We start from the raw sequence: 21,987 nt of genomic DNA on the forward strand, positions 1-21,987 counted from the left end.
CCACGATGGCCCCCCTCCACTTATTCCTGCACCCACACACTCCATCTTCCTCCCAAAAAAATCCCCATCCAGCTCAAGCACGAGTTCTAGCTCATTTTGCTGCGATTTTTGATCTCCTTGTTCAAAGCTCCATTCACAAAACTGCTTTGGGAGATTGTTGCTTGGTATGTGACTCCTCCATTTGTCCAATTAGTTTTTGTTCCAGAGCTTTATCCACTGCAAATTTTTGCTGCATAGGTGACCCTGTTCTTGAGCTTGCATATCAAATTTATGAGGTCCCAAGTAATTCTAATGCATGATATAGGCTCTAGGCACTTGTGGGAGTAGTTTCTATCAATCTTGTTTAGTTTGATTCACTTTTATTTTGAAGTTACTAAAAATTTCAGAAATTTTTCAAAGGAAGAAATACGTCTAGGAAAATGTACCAAGGTGGTTTCTCAACAAAAAGAGGACCCAGGCATGATATGCGTGAGCAAGACGATGAACCACCAAGGGAAGCTAAGGTACGGTCGTGTGAATGGCCGTCAGACAAGTTTCTGGTTAATGCAGGCATCAAGGATGAATTTGACGCATATGTGCGTAATGCCGATCTTGAGGACTTCATACAAGATAAGTGTCCTCAGTACTACCAATTGACTGATTCATTCGTGAGAAGATTTAAATATTCATCTTTGCGTAATTCTCAAAATGTCCTATTTGATATTTATGATCAATCTTATACCATGGACTTAGAAGATTTTACAACTGCTTGCAAACTCCCACAGTGGGGCAATGTTCATGAACCCCACAAATCTGAATATAAAGATTTTCTAGCTAGTGTCACTATGGGAGAATCTAGGGATATAGCACAAGCTACCATAGGGAGCATTCATTTTCCTGTTATACATTATTTTGCTCTTTTCATTGGTAGATGCATTAATGGTAAAGACGAAGCATGTCACATGTGTGTACCTGATCTTTGTGTCCTCAAGAGTGGTGTTTTAGGTAATAAAGATTACAACTTGGGGGCAATAGTTGCACGTAGGTTGCATAGTAATGGTATATCTGGAGATTTATTTGGAGGAATTTATGCGACCCGCGTTGCTAATTATCTTGGTATATCCCCATGATAGGGTGATATAGAGTTGCCTGCCGCTTATTTAGATTTTGACGCTATGGTCAGGCATCATTTTCTTGTGAGGAATGAACAATTCCTCCAGTATTGACTAATCTTTGACAGACATCGCGCTGTCCATGTTACTCTCCCTGCTCCTTCCCTTTTTGATTATCAGGCAAAACGAATATATGTTGTCACCAGGGAGGAGGCAGCTGAACACGAGAGGAGAGCGGAGGCAGCTCGCAACATGCCGCAGCTCAGGAGGCATTAGCTGCTGCATCTTAGTACGACCCTGGTTATAACTTCGGATATCAGCCAGGCTATCCATGGCCATAGACCAACTTAGGCCAAAAGCCTAAGCTTGGGGGAGTACGTATTTCTCACCGACTTTACATTCATGTTCACACACTTATTCTAGTTGTCGGTGATCATACTCTTTCATTGTATTATCCATGCTAGTTTAATTTCTTTTTCTAGCTTTCTTCTTGTGTGTTCGATAAACCTTAAGAAAACCAAAAATTAGTTAGCGTAATTTCCATGCTTGTAGTAGTAATTAAAATGAAAACCCAAAAAGATTTCTCGTTCTTCTTTTACTTGTTGGGAGATTTCCCGTGTAAATAGTTTTATTTCTTTTCTTTCCTTTGGGGGTCGAGAGTAGAAGACCATATTGAAAATGTTTAGTGGCTCTCATATACATGATTGTTGATTTAACTTAGAGCCCATATTACTTTGTCTTCTCTCTTGAATTGAATGCTTGCAGATTCCAGCTTAGTCCAATGCACCTGCACTACTATTATTATACACACCGTTCGGTCGTGCAAGTGAAAGGCAATAATGACGATATATGATGGACTGATTGAGATGAGAGAAGCTGGTATGAACTCGACCTCTTTTGTTTTTGTAAATATGATGAGTTCATCGTTCCTGATTCAGTCTATTATGAATAAACATGTTTGCAATGACATCTAGAGATTATAGTTGCTTATGCCATGCTTAATTAGCTAGGAGCTTATAATCGTTTACCTTGCGTGCCAACATGCTATTAAAATGGTTGTGATGTGGTATGATGGGATGATATCCTCCTTTGAATGATTTGAGTGACTTGACTTGGCACATGTTCATGCATGTAGTTGAAACAAATCAACATAGCCTTCACGATATTTATGTTCATGGTGGAATATATCCTACTCATGCTTGCACTTGGTGTAGATTAATTTTAATGCATGTTCATGACTGTTGTCGCTCTCTCAGTTGGTCGCTACCCAGTCTTTTGCTAGCCTTCACCTGTACTAAGCGGGAATACTGCTTGTGCATCCAAACTCCATAAACCCCAAAGTTATTCCATATGAGTCCACCATACCTTCCTATATGCGGTATTTACCTGTCGTTCCAAGTAAATTTGTATGTGCCAAACTCCAAACCTTCAAATGAAATTCTGTTTTGTATGCTCGAGCAGCTTATGTATCAACTAGGGTTGTCTGTATCTTCCATGCTAGGTGGGTTATTCTCAAGAGGAATGGACTCCACTCCTCATTCACGAGAAAATGGCTGGTAACCGAGATGCCCAGTCCCATGATCAAAAAGATCAAAGCAAATCAAAATAATTAAAAAAAACTCCCCCAGGACTGTTGTTGGTATGGACGGTACCCCGTTGCTTTGGATGGCCGTGGAGTGTGCTTGTTGAAGGTAGGGGAGTATAAACTTTACCATTCTGTTTGGGAACCGCCTATAATGTATGTAGCATGGAAGATATCGCCATCTCATAGTTATTGCGTTGACAGTGAAAGTATGCCGCTCAAAATGTTATTCATCTCTATTTTAAAATCGAGCTCTGGCACCTCTACAAATCCATGCTTCCCTCTGTGAAGGGCCTGTCTATTTACTCTTATGTTGAGGCATCACCTTCTTATTAAAAAGCACCCGGTGGAGAGCACACTGTCATTTGCATCCATTACTATTAGTTTATATTGGGTATGACTTGACTGGATCTCTTTTACCATGAAATACAATGTTTAGTCAGTCCTTGATCTTTAAAGGTGCTCTGCATTTATGTTTTGCAGTCTCAGGAAGGCTAGCGAGATACCATCTTGTTATATCATATTATGATTGTTTTGAGAAAGTGTTGTCATCCGAGTTTTATTATTATTGCTCGCTAGCTGATTATGCCATTGATATGAGTAAACATGAGACCTAAGTGTTATTGTGAATATGGTTAGTTCATAATCTTTGCTGAAAACTTTAATGCTGGCTTTACATATTTACAATAACAAGAGTAAACAGAGTTTGTAAAAGTTTTTCTTTATCACTTTCAGTCTATCAACTGAATTGCTTGAGGACAAGCAAAGGTTTAAGCTTGGGGGAGTTGATACATCTCCTACGTATCTACTTTTCCAAATACGTTTTCCCTTGTTTTGGACTCTAACTTGCATGATTTGAATGAAACTAACCCGGACTAACGTTGTTTTCAGCAGAACTGCCATGGTGTTGTTTATTGTGCAGAAAACTAAAGTTCTCGGAATGACCTGAAAATCCACGGAGATAACTTTTGGAAAATATAAAAAATATTGGCGAAAGAATCAAGGCCAGGGGGCCCACACCCTATCCACGGGGGTGGGGGGGCGCCCCCTCCCCCTGGGCGCAACCCCCTGTCTCGTGGGCCCCCTGATGCTCCACCGACCTCAACTCCAACTCTATATATTCCGTTTCGCGGAGAAAAAAATTAGAGAGAAAGTTTCATCGCGTTTTACGATACGGAGCCGCCGCCAAGCCCTAATCTCTCTCGAGAGGGCTGATGTGGAGTCCGTTCGGGGCTCCGAGGAGGGGGATTCGTCGCCGTCGTCATCATCAACCATCCTCCATCACCAATTTCATGATGCTCACCGCCGTGCGTGAGTAATTCCATCATAGGCTTGTTGGACGGTGATGGGTTGGATGATATTTACCATGTAATCAAGTTAGTTTTGTTAGGGTTTGATCCCTAGTATCCACTATGTTCTGAGATTGATGTTGCTATGACTTTGCTATGCTTAATGCTTGTCACTAGGGCCCGAGTGCCATGATTTCAGATCTGAACCTATTATGTTTTCATGAATATATGTGAGTTCTTGATCCTATCTTGCAAGTCTATAGTCACCTATTATGTGTTATGATCTGACAACCCCGAAGTGACAATAATCGGGATACTTCTCAGTGATGACCGTAGTTTGAGGAGTTCATGTATTCACTAAGTGTTAATGCTTTGGTCTGGTACTCTATTAAAAGGAGGCCTTAATATCCCTTAGTTTCCATTAGGACCCCGCTACCATGGGAGGGTAGGACAAAAGATGGCATGCAAGTTCTTTTCCATAAGCATGTATGACTATATTCGGAATACATGCCTACATTACATTGATGAATTGGAGCTAGTTCTGTGTCACCCTAGGTTACAACTATTACATGAGGAATCACATCCGACATAATTATCCATCACTGATCCAATGCCTACGAGCTTTTCACATATTGTGCTTTGTTTATTTACTTTTCTATCGCTACTGTTACAAACACTAGAATACTGCTATCTTTACTTTTGCTATTGTTCTCGTTACTATCATACTACTTTGCTACTAAATACTTTGCTACAGATACTAAGTTATCCAGGTGTGGTTGAATTGACAACTCAACTGCTAATACTTGAGAATATTCTTTGGCTGCCCTTGTGTCGAATCAATAAATTTGGGTTGAATACTCTATCCTCGAAAACTGTTGCGATCCCCTATACTTGTGGGTTATCAGACACCCCTGCAGGGTATAAACTTTCGAGAGTCGTGCCTGCGGTTATGCGGCAGATGGGAATTTGTTAATATCCGGTTGTAAAGAACTTGACACTGGACTTAATTAAAATGCATCAACCGCGTGTGTAGCCGTGATGGTCTCTTTTCGGCGGAGTCCGAGAAGTGAACACGGTTTGGGTTATGTATGAATGTAAGTAGTTTCAGAATCACTTCTTGATCACTTCTAGCTTCACGACCATGGCGTAGTTTCTCATCTTACTCTTGTACTCGTAACTTAGCCACCATATTTGCTTAGCGCTTGCTGCAACTCCACCTCATTACCACATCCTACCCATAAGCTTAAATAGTCTTGATCTCGCAGTTTTTGAGATTGTTGAGTCCTCGTGACTCACAGATACTACCAAAACAGTTGCAGGTGCCGATGATACCAGTGCAGGTGATGCCACCAAAGTCAAGTGGGAGTTCGACGAGGACCTTGGCCGTTACTATGTTTCGTTTCCCGATGATCAGTATTGGAGCCCAGTTGAGACGATAAGGGATCCAGCATTTGGGGTTATCTTCTTTTCATTTGGATTTGCCTGTAGTCGGACTATGTGTGTACTCTGAATGATGTATGAATTAAGTGATCATTGTGTGAAGTGGCAATTGTAAGCCGACTCTATTTATCCCTTTCTTGTTCATTACATGGGATTGTGTGAAGATGACCCTTCTTGTGACAAAACCACAATGCGGTTATGCCTCTAAGTCGTGCCTCGACACATGGGAAAAATAGCCGCATCGTGGGTGTTACAAAGGTTCCCCGACAAGGATTACCATGGAAGGATCTGTCCAGGACGGCGCCGTGGTTGCCATGTAAGGGGACGGAAATCATGGCCCGACAACTGATGTTGCCGGGGGAACTGAAGCTTTTGCACGACAGATCTCTCTGGGTAATTCATTCGTTCTTCTCCCCTATTTTTTTATCCTACTCCATGCTTCTGGATCTCTAATACCTCTGCTTCTTTATGGCTGCTTGTTGTCTTCGCTTGCAGCCCCTCAGGCTAAAGAGCCTGAACTGCTGGAAGAAGTGGTGAACATAGGGAGAGATGCCTCAGATGAAGCCGTCAAGATTGCTGCCGTGGAGGAGCATGGATATGCTACCGAGGGCGCCTAGGAGCCCCCGATGGAGACGAAGAAAATCCCCGATAGCATGCCAGGGGTGGGGGCGATGGTCAATCAGAAAATTCCCCTCCAAACCATGGATCCCCTCCCCTCATTTGGAACCGCAACGGGGGGCCGCCTCCATCCTCGAGCCAGTTGGTGCTGGTGCTTGCGCAACCTGGGCTCGGAGCCCCCAGCTCATCAGTGGTGATGAGCGCAGAACTTGATGAAGAGCTTCAGCGCATTCTGGCGTCACTGTATCAAGGGGTCGACAAGGCAAACGATTCTGTTGCTGTCGTGATGGACTTGTCTTTCCTGGAGTCCATGGCGGCAGGCATTAAGGAGATGCGGAACCGGCACATCCAGAAATGGCAGGTGCTCAAGGAGCTGCGCAAGTCCGCCAACAAGGTAGACCAGAAGTTGAGGGACACGGGTAATGAGCTGCATGATTGGCACGGCAAGTAGTTCCAGGTCCTAATGAGGCAGCAAGAGACTATCATGATGGCGATGGAGGATGTTATTGCCCAAGAGGCTCAAATGGCGGGGCGCAAGGCGCTTTTGGACGCCAAGGAGCAAGACCTCTCTTCTCGGTAGGGGAAGCTTGAGGCCGCCCTCCGTGCCAAGGATGATGATCTGGAAGCCCTTTTGCAGCAGCGCACCAAGGAGCTAGAGGACAAGCACAAAGCCGCCCTGTACGCCCTTACTGCCGATTTGGCTAGCCAACTAAAGAAGCTCGCTGACGGTCTTGCTGCTGCATCAACTGCCAAGGTTGATCTTGACTAGCAGGTGGCCAAGCTGTCAGAGGAGCTTGTCGAGAGCGCCAAGGAAGTCGAAACCCTCAAGCAGGAGGCACGGAAAGCAGAGATCCTTTTGAAAGATGTGCAATCGCAGCTCTTCTTAAGGGACCAAGACCTTGCGACCGCCAATGAAACCATCGAAGACATGAAGGCCAAGATTGGCACCTTAGAAAGCTTGGTAGAATCCAGCGGAGCTCGTGAGAAACAGTTGTCGAAGGATCTGGATACTGCAAGGCGTCTTTGAAAGGATGCCGAAGACAAGCTGGGGAATCACTCTAAGCAGGTCGACCTTTGGATCAAGAGCTTGATCGACATCACCGAGCGTCTCTCTTCCCAAACTGCAGTGATGGGCATGGAAGGGCCAGTCTACTCAGCCAGCAAGCATGAGGTCTCCAGCGTTAAGCTAGGGGTCTTCTTCAACGAGTTGATAGAGAAGATGAAGACACATGAAGAGGGAAGGGTCGGCCTCTTTGTGAGCGAATCTCGGAAGCTTGCCCGCAATGCCCTCTTCATGGTCCTAAGCATCATCACCTGTCGCCATCCGGATCTCGACCTTAGCGATGGCTTCAGGAAGCCGCCGGAGGGCGCAGACATTCATGCTGCCGGGGAGAAGGCCGCCCCTTATGCTCACAAGGTCCTTGGTGTTCCCACTACATCGCGAGGCCGCCGGGCCCGGTCTTAAATAGATCTCGCCACTTTGCCATCCTGTAACAAAACATGATGCATGTCCTGTGTTTAGACATCATACTGTTTACGCTTGTGTGAAAACGGATGCTTTTACTTAATCTTTGATTGCGTGTTTATCCCTTTTAAATTCACCCGTAGGTGTTCATATGATTAGTCCATGTGCATGTTTTGGTTACCTGCCGGTATCATATTGCTGCGATTGTCGTAAGGTTCAGACCCTTAGCATTCATCTTGGCGAGGATGCGTCCCAGCAGGTTTTCCCTTGGTAGTTTTCGACGCAGCCGCCCATTCTGCGAGCAGGCTCGGAACATAACGAGGGTGTAGACATAGAACTAGCAAGGTGCCATCACATGAAGAATTTCCTCATACGAACACTTTGGTATCCAAGGGATAAGAAAATGTGAAATCTTAAATTCATAAGGGATCAACGATTGCATGGACTTAGCTTTGGTCCTTGCTCCCTCCCACTCCCTCCGGCCATGGCCTCTTGTCGCATTTGCATGTCCTCGGGAGGATGGGGTCATGGAACTGTTTCTCGGCTCTCAGCAAGTACCGTCTGGAACCATATGCTTCTTGTGGGCGGCACGGCGTGATACAGGGCACGACCAGTTTCTCTCTCCTCCTCCTCATGCTTTTTCAAACAATCTGACGGCGGCTAGTGCAGAAGTCACGCTAAAGTGGACGGCCTTGCCAGTGCGTACTTACCGGGGCGTCGATCAATGGATTCTCACCAGCGCTCCACTCAGGATTCCCCTATGCAAGGTAAATGCTAGACCGAGTATTGCGCGGACTCATCGACATCGACGACACTAGACTCAGTGTAGCTCGATTGTTGATAAGCGGGAGTGGCGGAGAGAGAAACCTTGCGACCTTGCATATTGATCTTTTCCTGAATGGGGCCTGCATGGTAACCATGATGCCTAAACTGTACGGTGCACGCCATTACCACTCCTGGTTCCCGCCGCGGCGGCAGCTGCGACGGGGAGGGACTACGGGGTCTGGATAGGGTAGGCAGGGGAGCAATATCGCTCTTCCCCATCCTTACGTCCCCCGCCCTTTCCTTGGGCGTCAAGGGTGACGAAGCCGTCGATGAAGAAGATGATGAAAATGACACGCTAATAACCCACAAGTATAGGGGATCACAACAGTTTTCGAGGGTAGAGTATTCAACCCAAATTTATAGATTCGACACAAGGGGAGCCAAAGAATATTTGCAAGTATTAGCAGTTGAGTTGTCAATTCAACCACACCTGGAGATTAATTATCTGCAGTAAAGTGATCAATAGCAAAGTAGTATGGTAGTTTTGATACTAGTAGCAACATCAATAGTAACAGTAACAGTGGTAGCAGTGATTTTGTAGCAAGTGCAATAGTAACGATAGCGGTAGTAACTTAGCAAGATCAATATGTAGGAAAATCGTAGGCATTGGATTGGCAATTTGTGGATGATATTCATCATGTAACAGTCATAACCTAGGGTGATGCGGTACTAGCTCCAGTTCATAAATATAATGTAGGCATGTATTCCGTAAATAGTCATACATGCTTATGGAAAGAACTTGCATGACACCTTTTGTCCTACCCTCCCGTGGCAGCGGGGTCCTATTGGAAACTAAGGGATATTAAGGCCTCCTTTTAATAGAGAACCAGAACAAAGCATTAACACACGATGAATACATGAATTCCTCAAACTACGGTCATCATCGGGAAGTGTCCCGACTATTGTCACTCCGGGGTTGCCAGATCATAACACATAGTAGGTGACTATAACTTGCAAGATCGAATCTAGAACATAGATATAATGGTGATAACATAAACGGTTCAGATCTGAAATCATGGCACCGGGGCCCAAAGTGACAAGCATTAAGCATGGCAAAGTCATAGCAACATCAATCTCAGAACATAATGGATACTAGGGATCAAGCCCTAACAAAACTAACTCGATTACATGATGAATCTCATCCAACTCCTCACCGACCAACGAGTCTACGAAGGAATTACTCACTCCCGGTGGGGAGCATCATGGAATTGGCGATGGAGAAGGGTTGGTGACAACGAAGATCAAAGACCCCCCCTCTCCGGAGCCCCAAATGGACTCCAGATCTGGCCTCCGATGAAGAATAGGAGGTGGCGGCGGCTCCATCTCATGAAACATGAATTCTTTCTCTCTGGGTTTTTTTGGGAAAATGTGAATTTATAGCGCCGGTTTCAGGGTCTGCGGGGCCACCAGGTGGGTACAACCCACCAGGGCGCGCATGGAGGAGGGGCGCGCCCTGGTGGGTTGTTCCCACCCAGGTGCCCCCTCCGGTGGTTCTTGGCTCTAGTATTTTTCTTTTATTATGAAATAATTCTCCAAAAAGTTTCGTTCCAATCCGAGAACTTCTATTTCTGCACAAAAACAACACCATGGTAGTTCTACTGAAAACATCGTCAGTCCAGGTTATTTTCATTCAAATCATGCAACTTAGAGTCCAAAACAAGAGGAAAAGCGTTAGGAAAAGTAGATACGACGGAGACTTATCATGCGCTGCGTATGCTTCTCAGGTTCGTGCAAACGCTTGCCCCTACCTGGCGCGCCAAAGATGTCGCGGGAATACACGGCCACCTATGGGGCCATCAGCCCCTTGTGGTTCGGTAGGGGGGATGAGCACATAAGAGCGGAGAGCATAGCACAGCACGACAGAGATCACACTGGCAGTTTAGCCAGGTTCAGGCCGCCGCGAGGCATAAAACCCTACTCCTGGTTTGGTGGATTGTGGCGGAGACGCAGCGCCCTTGCCCGACAAGGATGCCTCGGGACGAGAGAAGCTATGCGCGTATCAGTATACAGGGGTCCGAATCCTTTCTATTGTTTCCATGGCCCTCCTTTTATAGATCAAGGGGCCAGCATAGTGGCAAATCAATCATTGTGCACTGATTAGATAGCAAGCAGTGCTATCATACCTAACTCTGCAGGCAGTACAGAGTGCATTAAATGTGCCGCTTAGTGTCACATCGTAGGGCAGCCCGGGAAGCCTTGCCGGGGCGTTTAGCCACCTTCTCACCTGCCTGCATGACACGTCTCTGGACGGGTGTCATTTGGAGGTGATTTCCATAGGAAGTGGCTGCCACGTGCCAAATAACAGCCACTTAGTCGCATGGGGGCTTGACACCGCACCGATTGATGACTTGCGTTGCTATGAGGTGGAGCGGTGAAGCCTTAGCGGGGTGGTCCGCCCTTGGCGCCCCCGGCAAAGTTGTCGGGGCAGTCTTGAGACTTGTCTTCAGTGCAATCTCGAGCTCGCCAGGCTCTCCTGCCCGGCAAGGGAGGCCTTCCCTTAGTGGTGACTTGCTTCCTTTGGCTTGACTTGGTCTTCTTGATCCGCCCTTTGATTTCTCAAAGAGCTGATCTCCTCTTGCTTGGTATGGTCTTGGATGTCAAGAGTTGCCGGACCGGCGGGTTGCTGTTTGCGCACAAGTCAGGGGAAAACATACACCCCTGTTTGTGTACCTCGACATATTTGGAATTAAAATTGGTCGGATCTTAGGGGACGTTTAGGGGATGTAGTTTGATGGTTGGCTCCCACATCATTGTCCGCGGACTGGTCTAGACGAGTCCGCGGACAGGTGTCCTATTTGGGACTGGTCTGGACTGGTCCACGGACATGTGTCCTATTTGGGTGTCAGCGTTAGAAGATGCCCTAAAGCCATGTATTATGTATCATGGGTCCTTACAAACACACCCTTACAGAAAAATAGAAAAATATTAAAAATCGTGGGGGTGTCAAAATCTTCTTCCTCCTACATGCATTGATGGCGCGCCGTGATCATAGCTTGATGTCGCATCTGGGCATCCACCTCGATGGAGCAAACTTTTGAAACCCGAGAGCTTGAAGAAGAAGCGCCCGAAAAAGTTGTCGACGCAAACTAGGAGACATCAGCGGCCACAATCTGCAAAGCAAATCGCCGCCCCAGAGAAAAAACACGGATAAGGGCGTGTAGAAACTCCGAAGACCATGAAAGTCGGCCGAATACAGATGGATCCACCAGAAACTTAAGTCTACCGAATACGGATTTTCGAAAAGGGGCACTTTTTTACTTAAAAAGGTTTAAGCATTACACCCGGCCTCTACATAACTAAGATGCACACAGCCAACAAAGTCCTCACACGAAGCCAAAATAAAAGAATAAGGCGATATACAAGGAAAAATGAATTCTGTATAACGCCTAAACCGAAGGTGGCCCAATCCTAAGATCATGTTGTCACCACGTTGGATAAAAATATCCCTCGTCGTAGCCTCCAATCGTGTACACCCCTCCATAAATAGGTCTCGATTCTCTAATCATTGTAGAGAGGACCATAAACGAAGAGTCTCGGTACATATGTAGATAACCTGCATAAGAGAAGTACTTTTATCACTAAAAACCTTACAATTTGGACATAGCCAAAGCGACCAAATCACGGCAAGGGCTCCCACCCCGAGAAGAATTCTAAACTTGTGATCAATCCCATGTAGCCAGTTGCCAAATATATTAGCAACACTACAAGGAGGATACAAGCCAGAAGCTATTTGGATGACTGACCATATAGAATGAGCCAGTTTACATTGGAAGAATAAATGTTTTTTGTCTCATCATGCGGACAAAAGACACATTTTGTACTTCCATGCCAATTCCTCTTATTAAGGTTATCTTTTGTAAGAATGACTCCGTGACGAAGATACCATGCAAAGATTTTATTCTTAAGAGGTATCTTCATCTTCCAGATCTTTTTATTATTATCAACTGGCACATCAGACTGGATCAATGCTCTATACATAGAATCCACTGAGAATTTCCCATTCCCATGTAGGTTCCAACAAAATACATCGGACACTTGTGACAACTGTACCGTGGCTAACTGCTGGAGTAGTATGTTCCACGATTGGAGTCTAGGTCCAATTAAATCCCTTCTGAACGTCACATTTGGCGGAAATGATTCCAAAACCTTGGCAATAGTATCACCCTTGTGACGCACAATATTGTATAGAGATGGATATTGTTCACGGAGTGTAGCATTACCTAGCCACTTATCCTCCCAGAATCTAATTTCCGAGCCATCCTTAATCGAGAAGGAACCATAGCGGAAGAAATATTTCTTCATTGCCATTAGTCCCGCCCAAAAATGGGAGTCCCCAGGCTTCCAGTATACTTGTGATACCGCCTTTGAACCCACATATTTTCTTCTAAGGAGGGTTTGCCATACACCATCTTCCGTCAATAACTTAAACAACCATTTGCCGAGAAGGGCCCTATTCTTAACCTCAAAGTCATGAATGCCCAACCCGCCTTGGTCCTTGGGACGGCAAACCACACTCCATTTAGCCAGCCAATATTTCTTTCTCTCTCTATCTCCTTGCCAAAAGAATCTCGATCGGAAGTAATCCAATCTATGCAATACTCCTTTCGGCAACTGGAAGAAGGAAATCATATATAGTACCATATTACTTAGTACTGAATTTATGAGGACCAACCTTCCACCCAGAGATAGCAGTTTACCTTTCCAACTGCTAAGTCTTTTTTGTAGTCTCTCCTCGACGTATTTCCATTCAACATTTGTGAGTCTGTGATAATGTATCAATATCCCCAAATAAGTGATCGGAAACTGGCCCAACCCGCATCCGAACAGGTCAGCATACAGGTGGGCCTCGTCTTGAGCCTCGCCAAAACAAAGCAATTCACTTTTATGGAAATTGATCTTAAGCCCTAAGAGTTGCTCGAATGATATCAAATTTCTTGCTTTCTCAAGATCATGATCCATAAAGAGAATTGTATCGTCAACATATTGAAGGATGGAGAGACCACCATCAACTAGATGATTCACCATCCCATCAATTTGAATACAGATGGATCCATCAGAAACTTAAGCCGATCGAAACTCAGAAGACCCATCAAAGACATAGCTCCACACGCCATCCACCGATGAAAAACACACCAATGGACAGGGAAAGGGCGGAGAGAACATTATTCCTATCCTAGAGCAACACCGCCGCTTGGCCGCCCCAAACCAAACATGAAAACTGTCTAGAGAAAATCTAAAAAAGCACCCACGTCGTTGTGCGGCAGGCTTGGTTCTGATGTCAAGCTCGCCGTCGTTCAGAACTGCGCATTGACGCCATCTTCTTTGATGATCCGGCCAGGCTGAGCTAGATCCAACCAGTTGATGATGACCGCATGCCGGATACCTTTCGGCTATCGCCGGCTTTAGCAACACCAATGTCACCCACCACCTATCGAAGGCCGCCGCTCAAGCACCCATCTCCTTCGTTATCCTACAACAACCCTTCAACCACTCCAAAGCAGCCCCCGATCTGGACCTAACCGCCGGAGCCTATGTGCGCCGTGATGGCGGCGAGAGGGGTAGTGGAACGGGCGGCGGCTCCGTCGCCCATCTCCCACGTGTGGTTTTCATTGATCTCACAGTGTCACTAGATCAAAACTTGTGCCTATCAATCGGTCATCGCTCCAGCACGCGTGTAATCGTGAAGCAAGCAGAAATTATCCGGATGTGACATATCCGATATACTTGTAGCGATCTAGCAATCATGCTCATCTGTCCGGGGCGCATTTACTTGTGAATCACGCAGAAATATACTACTTCTGATGTGATATGTGAGGGTCACGTCCACTTGTAGTCGTGTATCCCCACTTAAACCATGTTGTGCCCATGTCGCCGTGCCCGTGCGCGCCCCTGATGTGCCAAGCCCCGGAGGCCAGAGAAGCTTTGCCTTGTTTCATTTCATTTCACTTTTGCTGTTGGTAGTGAGAAACAACTGATTCCCCGGCCTGACTGAGACTGACCCAGTTGTAGTAGTCGAGTCCACGGCGCGGTCTGGAAACCCAGTTCAAAGACTTTTCAGACCGGGTCACGCGTGTTTACAAGATGAGAAGGACGTAGACGTCCACATCCATCATCTCGGTCGCGCTTCACACAAGCTAGCCCAGCCCACACACCGTACCAGCTCCAACTGCACTGCCGGTCTGCTGCCGTGACACTTCTGCTCAAATTCCCTGCCACCCGCTGCGAAATTTCCCTCCAAAATATTCAACGACAAAACGCGACGCGACCACCTTATGATCGCTCCCCTGCTCCGCCACCGCCACCGCCTATAAAACTCCACCTCACCTCCCCTGTTGCCACCACCAAACCATCACACTCTCACACCGTACTCTACAGTCTACACGCGACCCGCACCGGCCGTAGAGCGTCTAACATACACCCCAGCGACGACCGATGGCCCCCGCCGCCGCATCGCAGCACCAGGCGACCACCACCGTGGCGCCGACGAGCGGCCGTAAGGTGGTGGACGAGGTCTCCGGCTGGCTGCGCGTGATGGACGACGGCAGTATCGACCGCACGTGGACGGGCCCGCCGGAGGCCCTGCCCCTCATGCAGCCGGTGCAGCCCTACGATGTGCCCCGCGACGGCCACACGCTCCACGACCTCCCCGGGGAGCCCAACCTCCGGGTGTACCTCCCCGAGGTCGACGCGGGCAACGCCGGGCGCCTCCCCGTCATCGTGCAGCTCCACGGCGGCGGCTTCTGCATCTCCCACCCGTCCTGGGTCCTGTACCACCACTTCTACGCGCGCCTAGCCTGCGCCGTGCCCGCCGTGGTCGTCACCGCCGAGCTACCCTTAGCCCCAGAGCACCGCATGCCCGCCCAGCTCGACACCGGTATCGACGTGCTGCGCCGGCTGCGGTCAATCGCCATGTCTGACGAAGGCGCTCTCGACGACCCCGCGGCCGAGCTCCTCCGCGAGGCCGCGGACATGTCCCGGGTCTTCCTTGTCGGGGACAGCTCCGGTGGCAACCTAGTCCACCTCGTGGCAGCGCGCGTCCGCGAGGACGGCACGGACGCCTGGGCGCCCCTTCGCGTCGCGGGCGGCGTCCCGATCCACCCGGGGTTCATGCGCGCCACGCGGAGCAAATCCGAGCTGGAGGAGACGCCGGACTCGGTGTTCTTCACGCTGGACATGCTGGACAAGTTCATGGCCATGGCGCTGCCGGAGGGCGCTACCAAGGACCACCCATACACGTGCCCGATGGGCCCGAACGCGCCGCCGCTGGAGTCCGTTCCCCTGCCGCCGATGCTGGTGGTCGTCGGGGAGAAGGACCTCGTCCGCGACACCAACCTCGAGTACTGCGACGCGCTGCGAGCCGCCGGCAAGGAGGTGGAGGTGCTCATCAACCGCGGCATGAGCCACTCCTTCTACCTCAACAAGTTCGCCGTGGACATGGACCCCACCACCGGGGAGAGAGCGCAGGAGCTCATCGACGCCATCAAGAGCTTCGTCGCCCGCCACTAATAAAGCATGAAAAGCATACAGTATCCCACACGTGCCGCAGTGCTTATATGTGTTATGCGTTCTACTGTGAGTATCAGGTGTGTCTGCCATTAAGTTGATCGACCTACTGAGCTTGACGTCCATATATACTTGGTGGCTTCTGGACTGGTATCCTGTCGCCTTGCCTACTTAATCAGAGAGTAGAACTGTTTCAAGTCACTACAAAAAACCCGTCGTAGTTCATGGGAATAATATGAGGTATCGATTGTTATTCAGCCATACGATGTGTAAGGTATGTATAGCTGCATCTATTGTAAAAAAATCATAAAATAAGTCATTCTAAGAAAAACAAACAGTTTGCTAAGTCTCGGTCGACTGAGACTTCGCTATGTCTCAGTCGGTAGTATCTTCCTTTGATTTCGTATAGAGATTCGTGCAAAAAATTATTTTCAGTTTTTATTTCTTCTTACATACTATATCACTTGACTTAGACTTGGTTAAGTCTCAGTCGAGTAAGACCTAGCCATGTTGGTTTTGATCTGACGGCTTAAACAGGTCAGTTAGATCTATTAGTTTACCAAAAAAAAAGGGGAAAGATAACGTTAATGAAAAGGCCCCACACACCAACGTACGTGAGGTTTTTATCCCAACTAAGGCGACCCAAACCAACTGATGGTTTAGGTCCCCTGTCGCCAGCGCTACATAAAAGGGAACGGGAGAGGGTTGGCAGCCTGCGCGATCACAATTCACGTACGGTTTCACTCCCCTCCCGATATTCTCTCACCCCATCCGATCAGGGGGAGCGCTGCAGCGACGGGAAGACCTACTCCATCCGCCGCTGCCGTCCCCGGGCAGTGTCGGTGGCGTCCTGAGGGCATCAGGACGTTCAGGAGGACTTCTACCTCGACTACATCACCTCTGCATCAAGCATGCACCAAGCAGGCGATCATGTCCACTGCGGTGACCCGTAATGATCCCCTAAACCCTTCTCTGTTCATGTTTTAGGTGATCTAGATGCAATCTGTTCCTGCTAATGGCATCCCAGAGATGCATAATTACTCCAACAATGGTATCAGTCGCCAAGTTTGATTGCAATAGGTCCCTATATTATTGATCTGTAGATCAACATCAAGTTTAGATCAAGTCAGGTTTAGGTTCATGATCAAAGATTGAAAGTTTTAGCCCCTGGTTGGCCCTAAGATGCATGCTACTGTCTTGATGCCCTCTGTAAATCATCATGTTTTAATTCTAATATGCTACGGATCAGTACTGCCACCTACGTTCATCAATTCTAATTAATTTAAGTTAAGATTTAATGCTCATGGTTATGTCACGGTTAATTAGAATCAATCATGTTTAAGTACTTATTCCGGTTTTTTGATAAGAAAATTAGAAGGCAGAGGGATCAACAGTAGCAAACCCCCCATGTTGAAGAACCCTAGAAAAATCCCCAATTTCGGTAGAACCCTAATTTTTTCAATTAGGCATGTTTTTTCACCAATTAAGCACTCATGAATACGATTTTTGGGGAGAATGAGGAGAATCCTCACCTAATGCGCCGCGTAGCCGCCTCTTCCCTTCGGGGCCCGCACTGCGTCCACCGCGGTGCGACGGCGGAGACGTCGTGACGCCGCCGTCCTCGGGACGACGCGCGGAAAGAACTTGAGGTGCCGCCGCCGCTAGAATGGACGCGCACCTGTGTGGCCGACGCCGCGCGGGTCGCCGTCGTCCTTCATGCAACGGTGGCCGGTGCCCATCCTCCCTCCCTTGATGCGCCATGAGCACTGACGCCGGGGCCACGTTCGACGGGGGAGCACGCGGGATTCATCCTGCTGCACGCTCCTCCGGCGAGCGCAGCCGCCGCGCCGCCATGGCCGGCGCGCCTCAGGCCGCCGTCGAATGCCGTCGCCGCTCACAAGCGAGAAATGCGGGGGGGGGGGCGGGGAGAAAGTGACTAGGGTTAGGCCGGTCGGCACTTTTGTTCGGGCTCCAAGCCGCGCCGGCCGTCCGATTCGATCGAGCGGCTCTCAGCGATGCGGAGCACCGGCTCGGGCCTTCGGGCATTAATGGGCCATTTTCGGTCACGGGCTTCGGCCCAAGTTGCCTTTGCCCAGCGCGTTTTTTTTTCTCTTAGCGTTTTTCGCTGCTGGGCTGGGCCGTTTTACTTGTAGCTGTGAGGTATTTCAGGCCAAAATCACCGTCGCGATTTTCTGTTTTTCCAATGCGTTTAAGTTAATAAATATTATGATTTGCACTGCTTAAACCAGAAAATGCATAAAAATGTAATAAACACATTATTATTCTAGGTAAAATTGAACCAACGAGATATTTTATTCAGAATTTATTATGTGTTTTTGGATGATGAAGTTTTTTTTAGACATCAAATAATGATAATGTTTTTTTATGTTGATGTTTAAATTGAGAATGAAATGACTCTAATTTTAATTCGGACCAACGTTGTTTTATTATTATGAGTCATCCCCTATGATTTTTTAATTCCATGTTTTTTCTGCCCAACGGTGTTTTGACATGGAGTTGAAATTAAATACTTGGCATGTTTGTTTATTTACCAACGTAAATTTATAATCATGCAACTTTACTTATGAACTTTTATGATGATTTCAGCTTCCGCTCCATTCCGGTCCGACACGATCGAACCACTTACGGGGAGTAACTTCCCTCGTTGGAAGTCCCAAGTCGAATTATGTTTGGGTTGTAATGAATTTGACTATGCCTTGAGGGAAGAAAAACCTGTGGCACCTGTGGCAGGTGTCACAGGGTATACAGAACTCAAGAAGGAGTATGATGTTAAGATGGAAAGTGGAATAAGTCCAACCATATTGCGCTTCTCATCATGAAAGCGACAATATCGCCGAACATTTCTGAAGCACTCCCTAAGAAAGATACTGCTAAAGATTTCCTCACTGAAATGGAGGAGCAATTTAAAGGCTCCGACAAAGTGTATGCTCATGAGCTTTTTGCTAAACTTCTTCAGAAATACACTATTGACGGAAATGTTAGGCAGCACATATTGAGGGTGGTAAATGCTTTCACCAAGCTTAAGGCTTTGGAGTGTTCTTTAAGTGAAGCCCTTCTTGTTATAATTATTCTTGAGTCTCTTCCTGAAGAGTTTGAACAATTTAAGGTCAACTATAACTCTCTAAAGGAAAAATGGCCACTCTCTGAGATGACCGCAAGGATCATCCAGGAGGAAGAAAGGATCATGAGGCAGAAGAAAGACCATGTCTTTCATGTTGGCTCTAACAAGAGAAAGCATGACGGACAAGGTTTCCCTAAGCCTCAGAAAAGGCAAGTCAAGAAAGAAGGCACTAATCCATTCAACCCTACGGCATTCAAGGGTAAAGAAGCCGGTGGTTCTTCTTCTGCTCCTAGCAGCTCCACTGCTGGAGAAAATTCTTGTAACTTCTGCAAAGAAGAGGGACACTATCAAAGGGACTGCCCAGGCTTTCTAAAATGGATGAACAAAAGAGGTATTGATGAAATTACTTTTGTAGATGAATCTCTTTATGTTGATTTTTCAATAAAGTCATGGTGGATTGGTTCAGGGGCAACCACTCACGTTGCTAACTCTATGCAGGGATTCGATACGATCCAAACCATAAGAGGAGGAACAAGAAAGCTTAAGGTTGCAAACGAAGTTGAGGCCGATGTTGAAGCTGTGGGATCTCTCACGTTGGAGCTACACACTGGCCACACTCTTAGATTGAATAATGTTATTTATGTGCCTACCTTAAGTAGGAATTTGATTTCAGTTTCTCGTTTAGATGATGATATGTATGAGTGCCATTTTGGCAAGAAACAATTTGCTTTGATCAAATGTAATAAGAATGTAGGCATCGGTGTTAGACGAGGCCAACTATACATGTTATCTCTTAATAATGATTCAGTTATGCATGTGAGTGATGAAATTAATGTTGAGAAGAAATGGAAAGAAGTTAGTAATTCTTCGAAATTGTGGCATTGTCGTTTGGGCCACATTTCGAGGGGGAGAATGGAACATTTAGTTAAAAATGAAATACTCCTCCCATTAGACTTCTCAGATGCAGACAAATGTGTCGACTGCATCAAAGGAAAATTTGCAAAAACAATTAAGAAAGGAGCAGTAAGAGCCACAGGGGTTTTAGAATTAATTTACACCGACATATGTGGACCCCTTAATGTTAAGTCTGTAGATGGTTTTGATTCATTCATTACATTCACAGACGACTTTTCCCGCTATGGGTATATTTATCCCATACGTGACCGATTGGAAGCTTTGGAGAAATTCAAAGTCTATAAAGCGGAGGTTGAAAATCAACTGAACGCAAAAATCAAAGTTGTAAGATCTGATCGCGGGGGAGAGTATTATGGTAGGCATGCTCCTTATGGGCAGATTCCTGGACCTTTTGCCAAGTTCTTATCTGAAAATGGAATCATTGCTCAGTACTCAATGTCTGGTGAACCACAACAAAATGGTGTGGCCGAGCGCCGCAACCGCACCCTTATGGATATGGTGCGAAGCATGCTTAGTCACTCGAGTTTACCAGTAAGCCTTTGGATAGAGGCGTTAAAGACAGTTGCACACATACTAAATCTTGCTCCAACTAAGTCAGCACCGAACACACCTTACGAGATGTGGGCAGGAAAGAAACCGAGCTTGAATTACTTACGGGTGTGGGGTTGCCCTGCTGAAGCTAAAGTTTTCAATCCACAATTTAAGAAATTGGATCCAAAAACAGTTAGTTGTTTCTTCGTTGGATACCCTCATAGGGGAAAGGGATATCGTTTTTATTGTCCAAGTCACACCACCAAGTTTGTGGAGACTAGACAAGCGGTATTTTTTGAGGATAATGAGATCACAAATTTAAGGGAGATCGATCTTGAGGAGAAGCGGGTTTGTGTACCATCCCCGACTATCCAAGAGATTGTTTTTCCAATACGAAGAAATGTGACATCTGATGATCCTGAATCTCACGGTTCAGTCTCTCAGTCGAATGGTGATCCAGAAACTAATAATGAGAATCCAAACACAAATGAGGATCTCCGAGAAAATAATGAAAATGATGATGTTCCACCACCACCTCCGCCCATGGGTAGACCACGGCATGAGAGGAAGAAAGCCATATCAGATGATTATATCACCTTTTTGATGGAGGACATGAATGATATGGGAAAGGTGGAGGATCCAACCTCATATAAGGAAGCCATTAAAAGCGAAAATTCGTCCAAATGGTTGGTTGCCATGGAAGACGAGTTGAAATCTATGGGCTCAAACGACGTATGGGACTTAGTAGAAGTTCCCGATGGAGCTAAGAAAGTAGGCTGCAAGTGGGTCTACAAAACCAAGTATGATTCCAAAGGGAATGTCGAACGGTTCAAGGCAAGGCTAGTGGAAAAAGGGTATACACAGAGAGAAGGCATTGATTATAAGCAAACCTTCTCTCCTGTGTCAACCAAGGATTCTTTCAGAATCATAATGGCATTAGTAGCTCATTACGACCTAGAACTACACCAAATGGATGTTAAAACGGCATTTCTAAATGATGACTTAAAAGAAGACGTTTACATGGCTCAGCCAGAAGGCTTTGTTGTGGAAGGAAAGGAACATTTAGCATGTCGTCTAAAGAAATCAATTTATGGCTTGAAGCAAGCTTCAAGAGAGTGGTACCTCAAGTTTGATAAAATTATCAAAACTTTTGGTTTCGCCGAAAATGTTGTGGACAACTGCATATACATTAAGTTTAAAGGCAGTAGGTTCACATTTTTAGTCCTATACGTTGATGACATATTGTTGGCATGTAGCGATAAGGATATGCTGCATGAGACCAAGAATTTTCTGTCATCCAGTTTTGATAAGAAAGATCTTGGTGAAGCCTCGTATGTCCTCGGCATCGAGATTCATCGAGATAGGTCCAGAGGAACGTTAGGACTATCTCAAAAGGCATACTTTGAGAGAGTACTGAAAAAATTCAATATGCATAAGTGCTCACCCTCACCTGCTCCTATAGTTAAGGGCGATAAGTTTGGGACATTTTAATGTCCGAGGAACCAATGTGAAACTGACCAGATGAAGTCGGTTCCTTATGCTTCAGCTGTTGGAAGCATCATGTATGCTCAAGTGTGTACACGCCCAGACTTATATTTTGTAACCGGGGTGCTTGGCAGATACCAATCAAATCCAGGACCGGACCA

At 46.5% G+C, this 21,987-nt stretch overlaps 1 protein-coding gene across 1 annotated transcript; it reads left to right on the plus strand.

Moving 5' to 3' along the window:
- The first annotated feature begins 14,670 nt into the window (after positions 1-14,670).
- LOC119343445 (probable carboxylesterase 15) lies at positions 14,671-16,118 on the plus strand. The gene has a single exon (XM_037614390.1). It carries the CDS (start codon positions 14,743-14,745, stop codon positions 15,814-15,816), a length of 1,074 nt encoding a protein of 357 aa, XP_037470287.1. The 5' UTR covers positions 14,671-14,742; the 3' UTR covers positions 15,817-16,118.
- The last annotated feature ends 5,869 nt before the right edge of the window (positions 16,119-21,987 follow it).

This window comes from Triticum dicoccoides, chromosome 1B (assembly GCF_002162155.2).
Source record: "Triticum dicoccoides isolate Atlit2015 ecotype Zavitan chromosome 1B, WEW_v2.0, whole genome shotgun sequence".
In the NCBI taxonomy this organism is placed as follows: Eukaryota; Viridiplantae; Streptophyta; class Magnoliopsida; order Poales; family Poaceae; genus Triticum; species Triticum dicoccoides.

Bases quoted from the DNA above. Each gene is read 5' to 3' on its own strand.
- LOC119343445 (XM_037614390.1), top strand. From the start codon at position 14,743: ATGGCCCCCGCCGCCGCATCGCAGCACCAGGCGACCACCACCGTGGCG.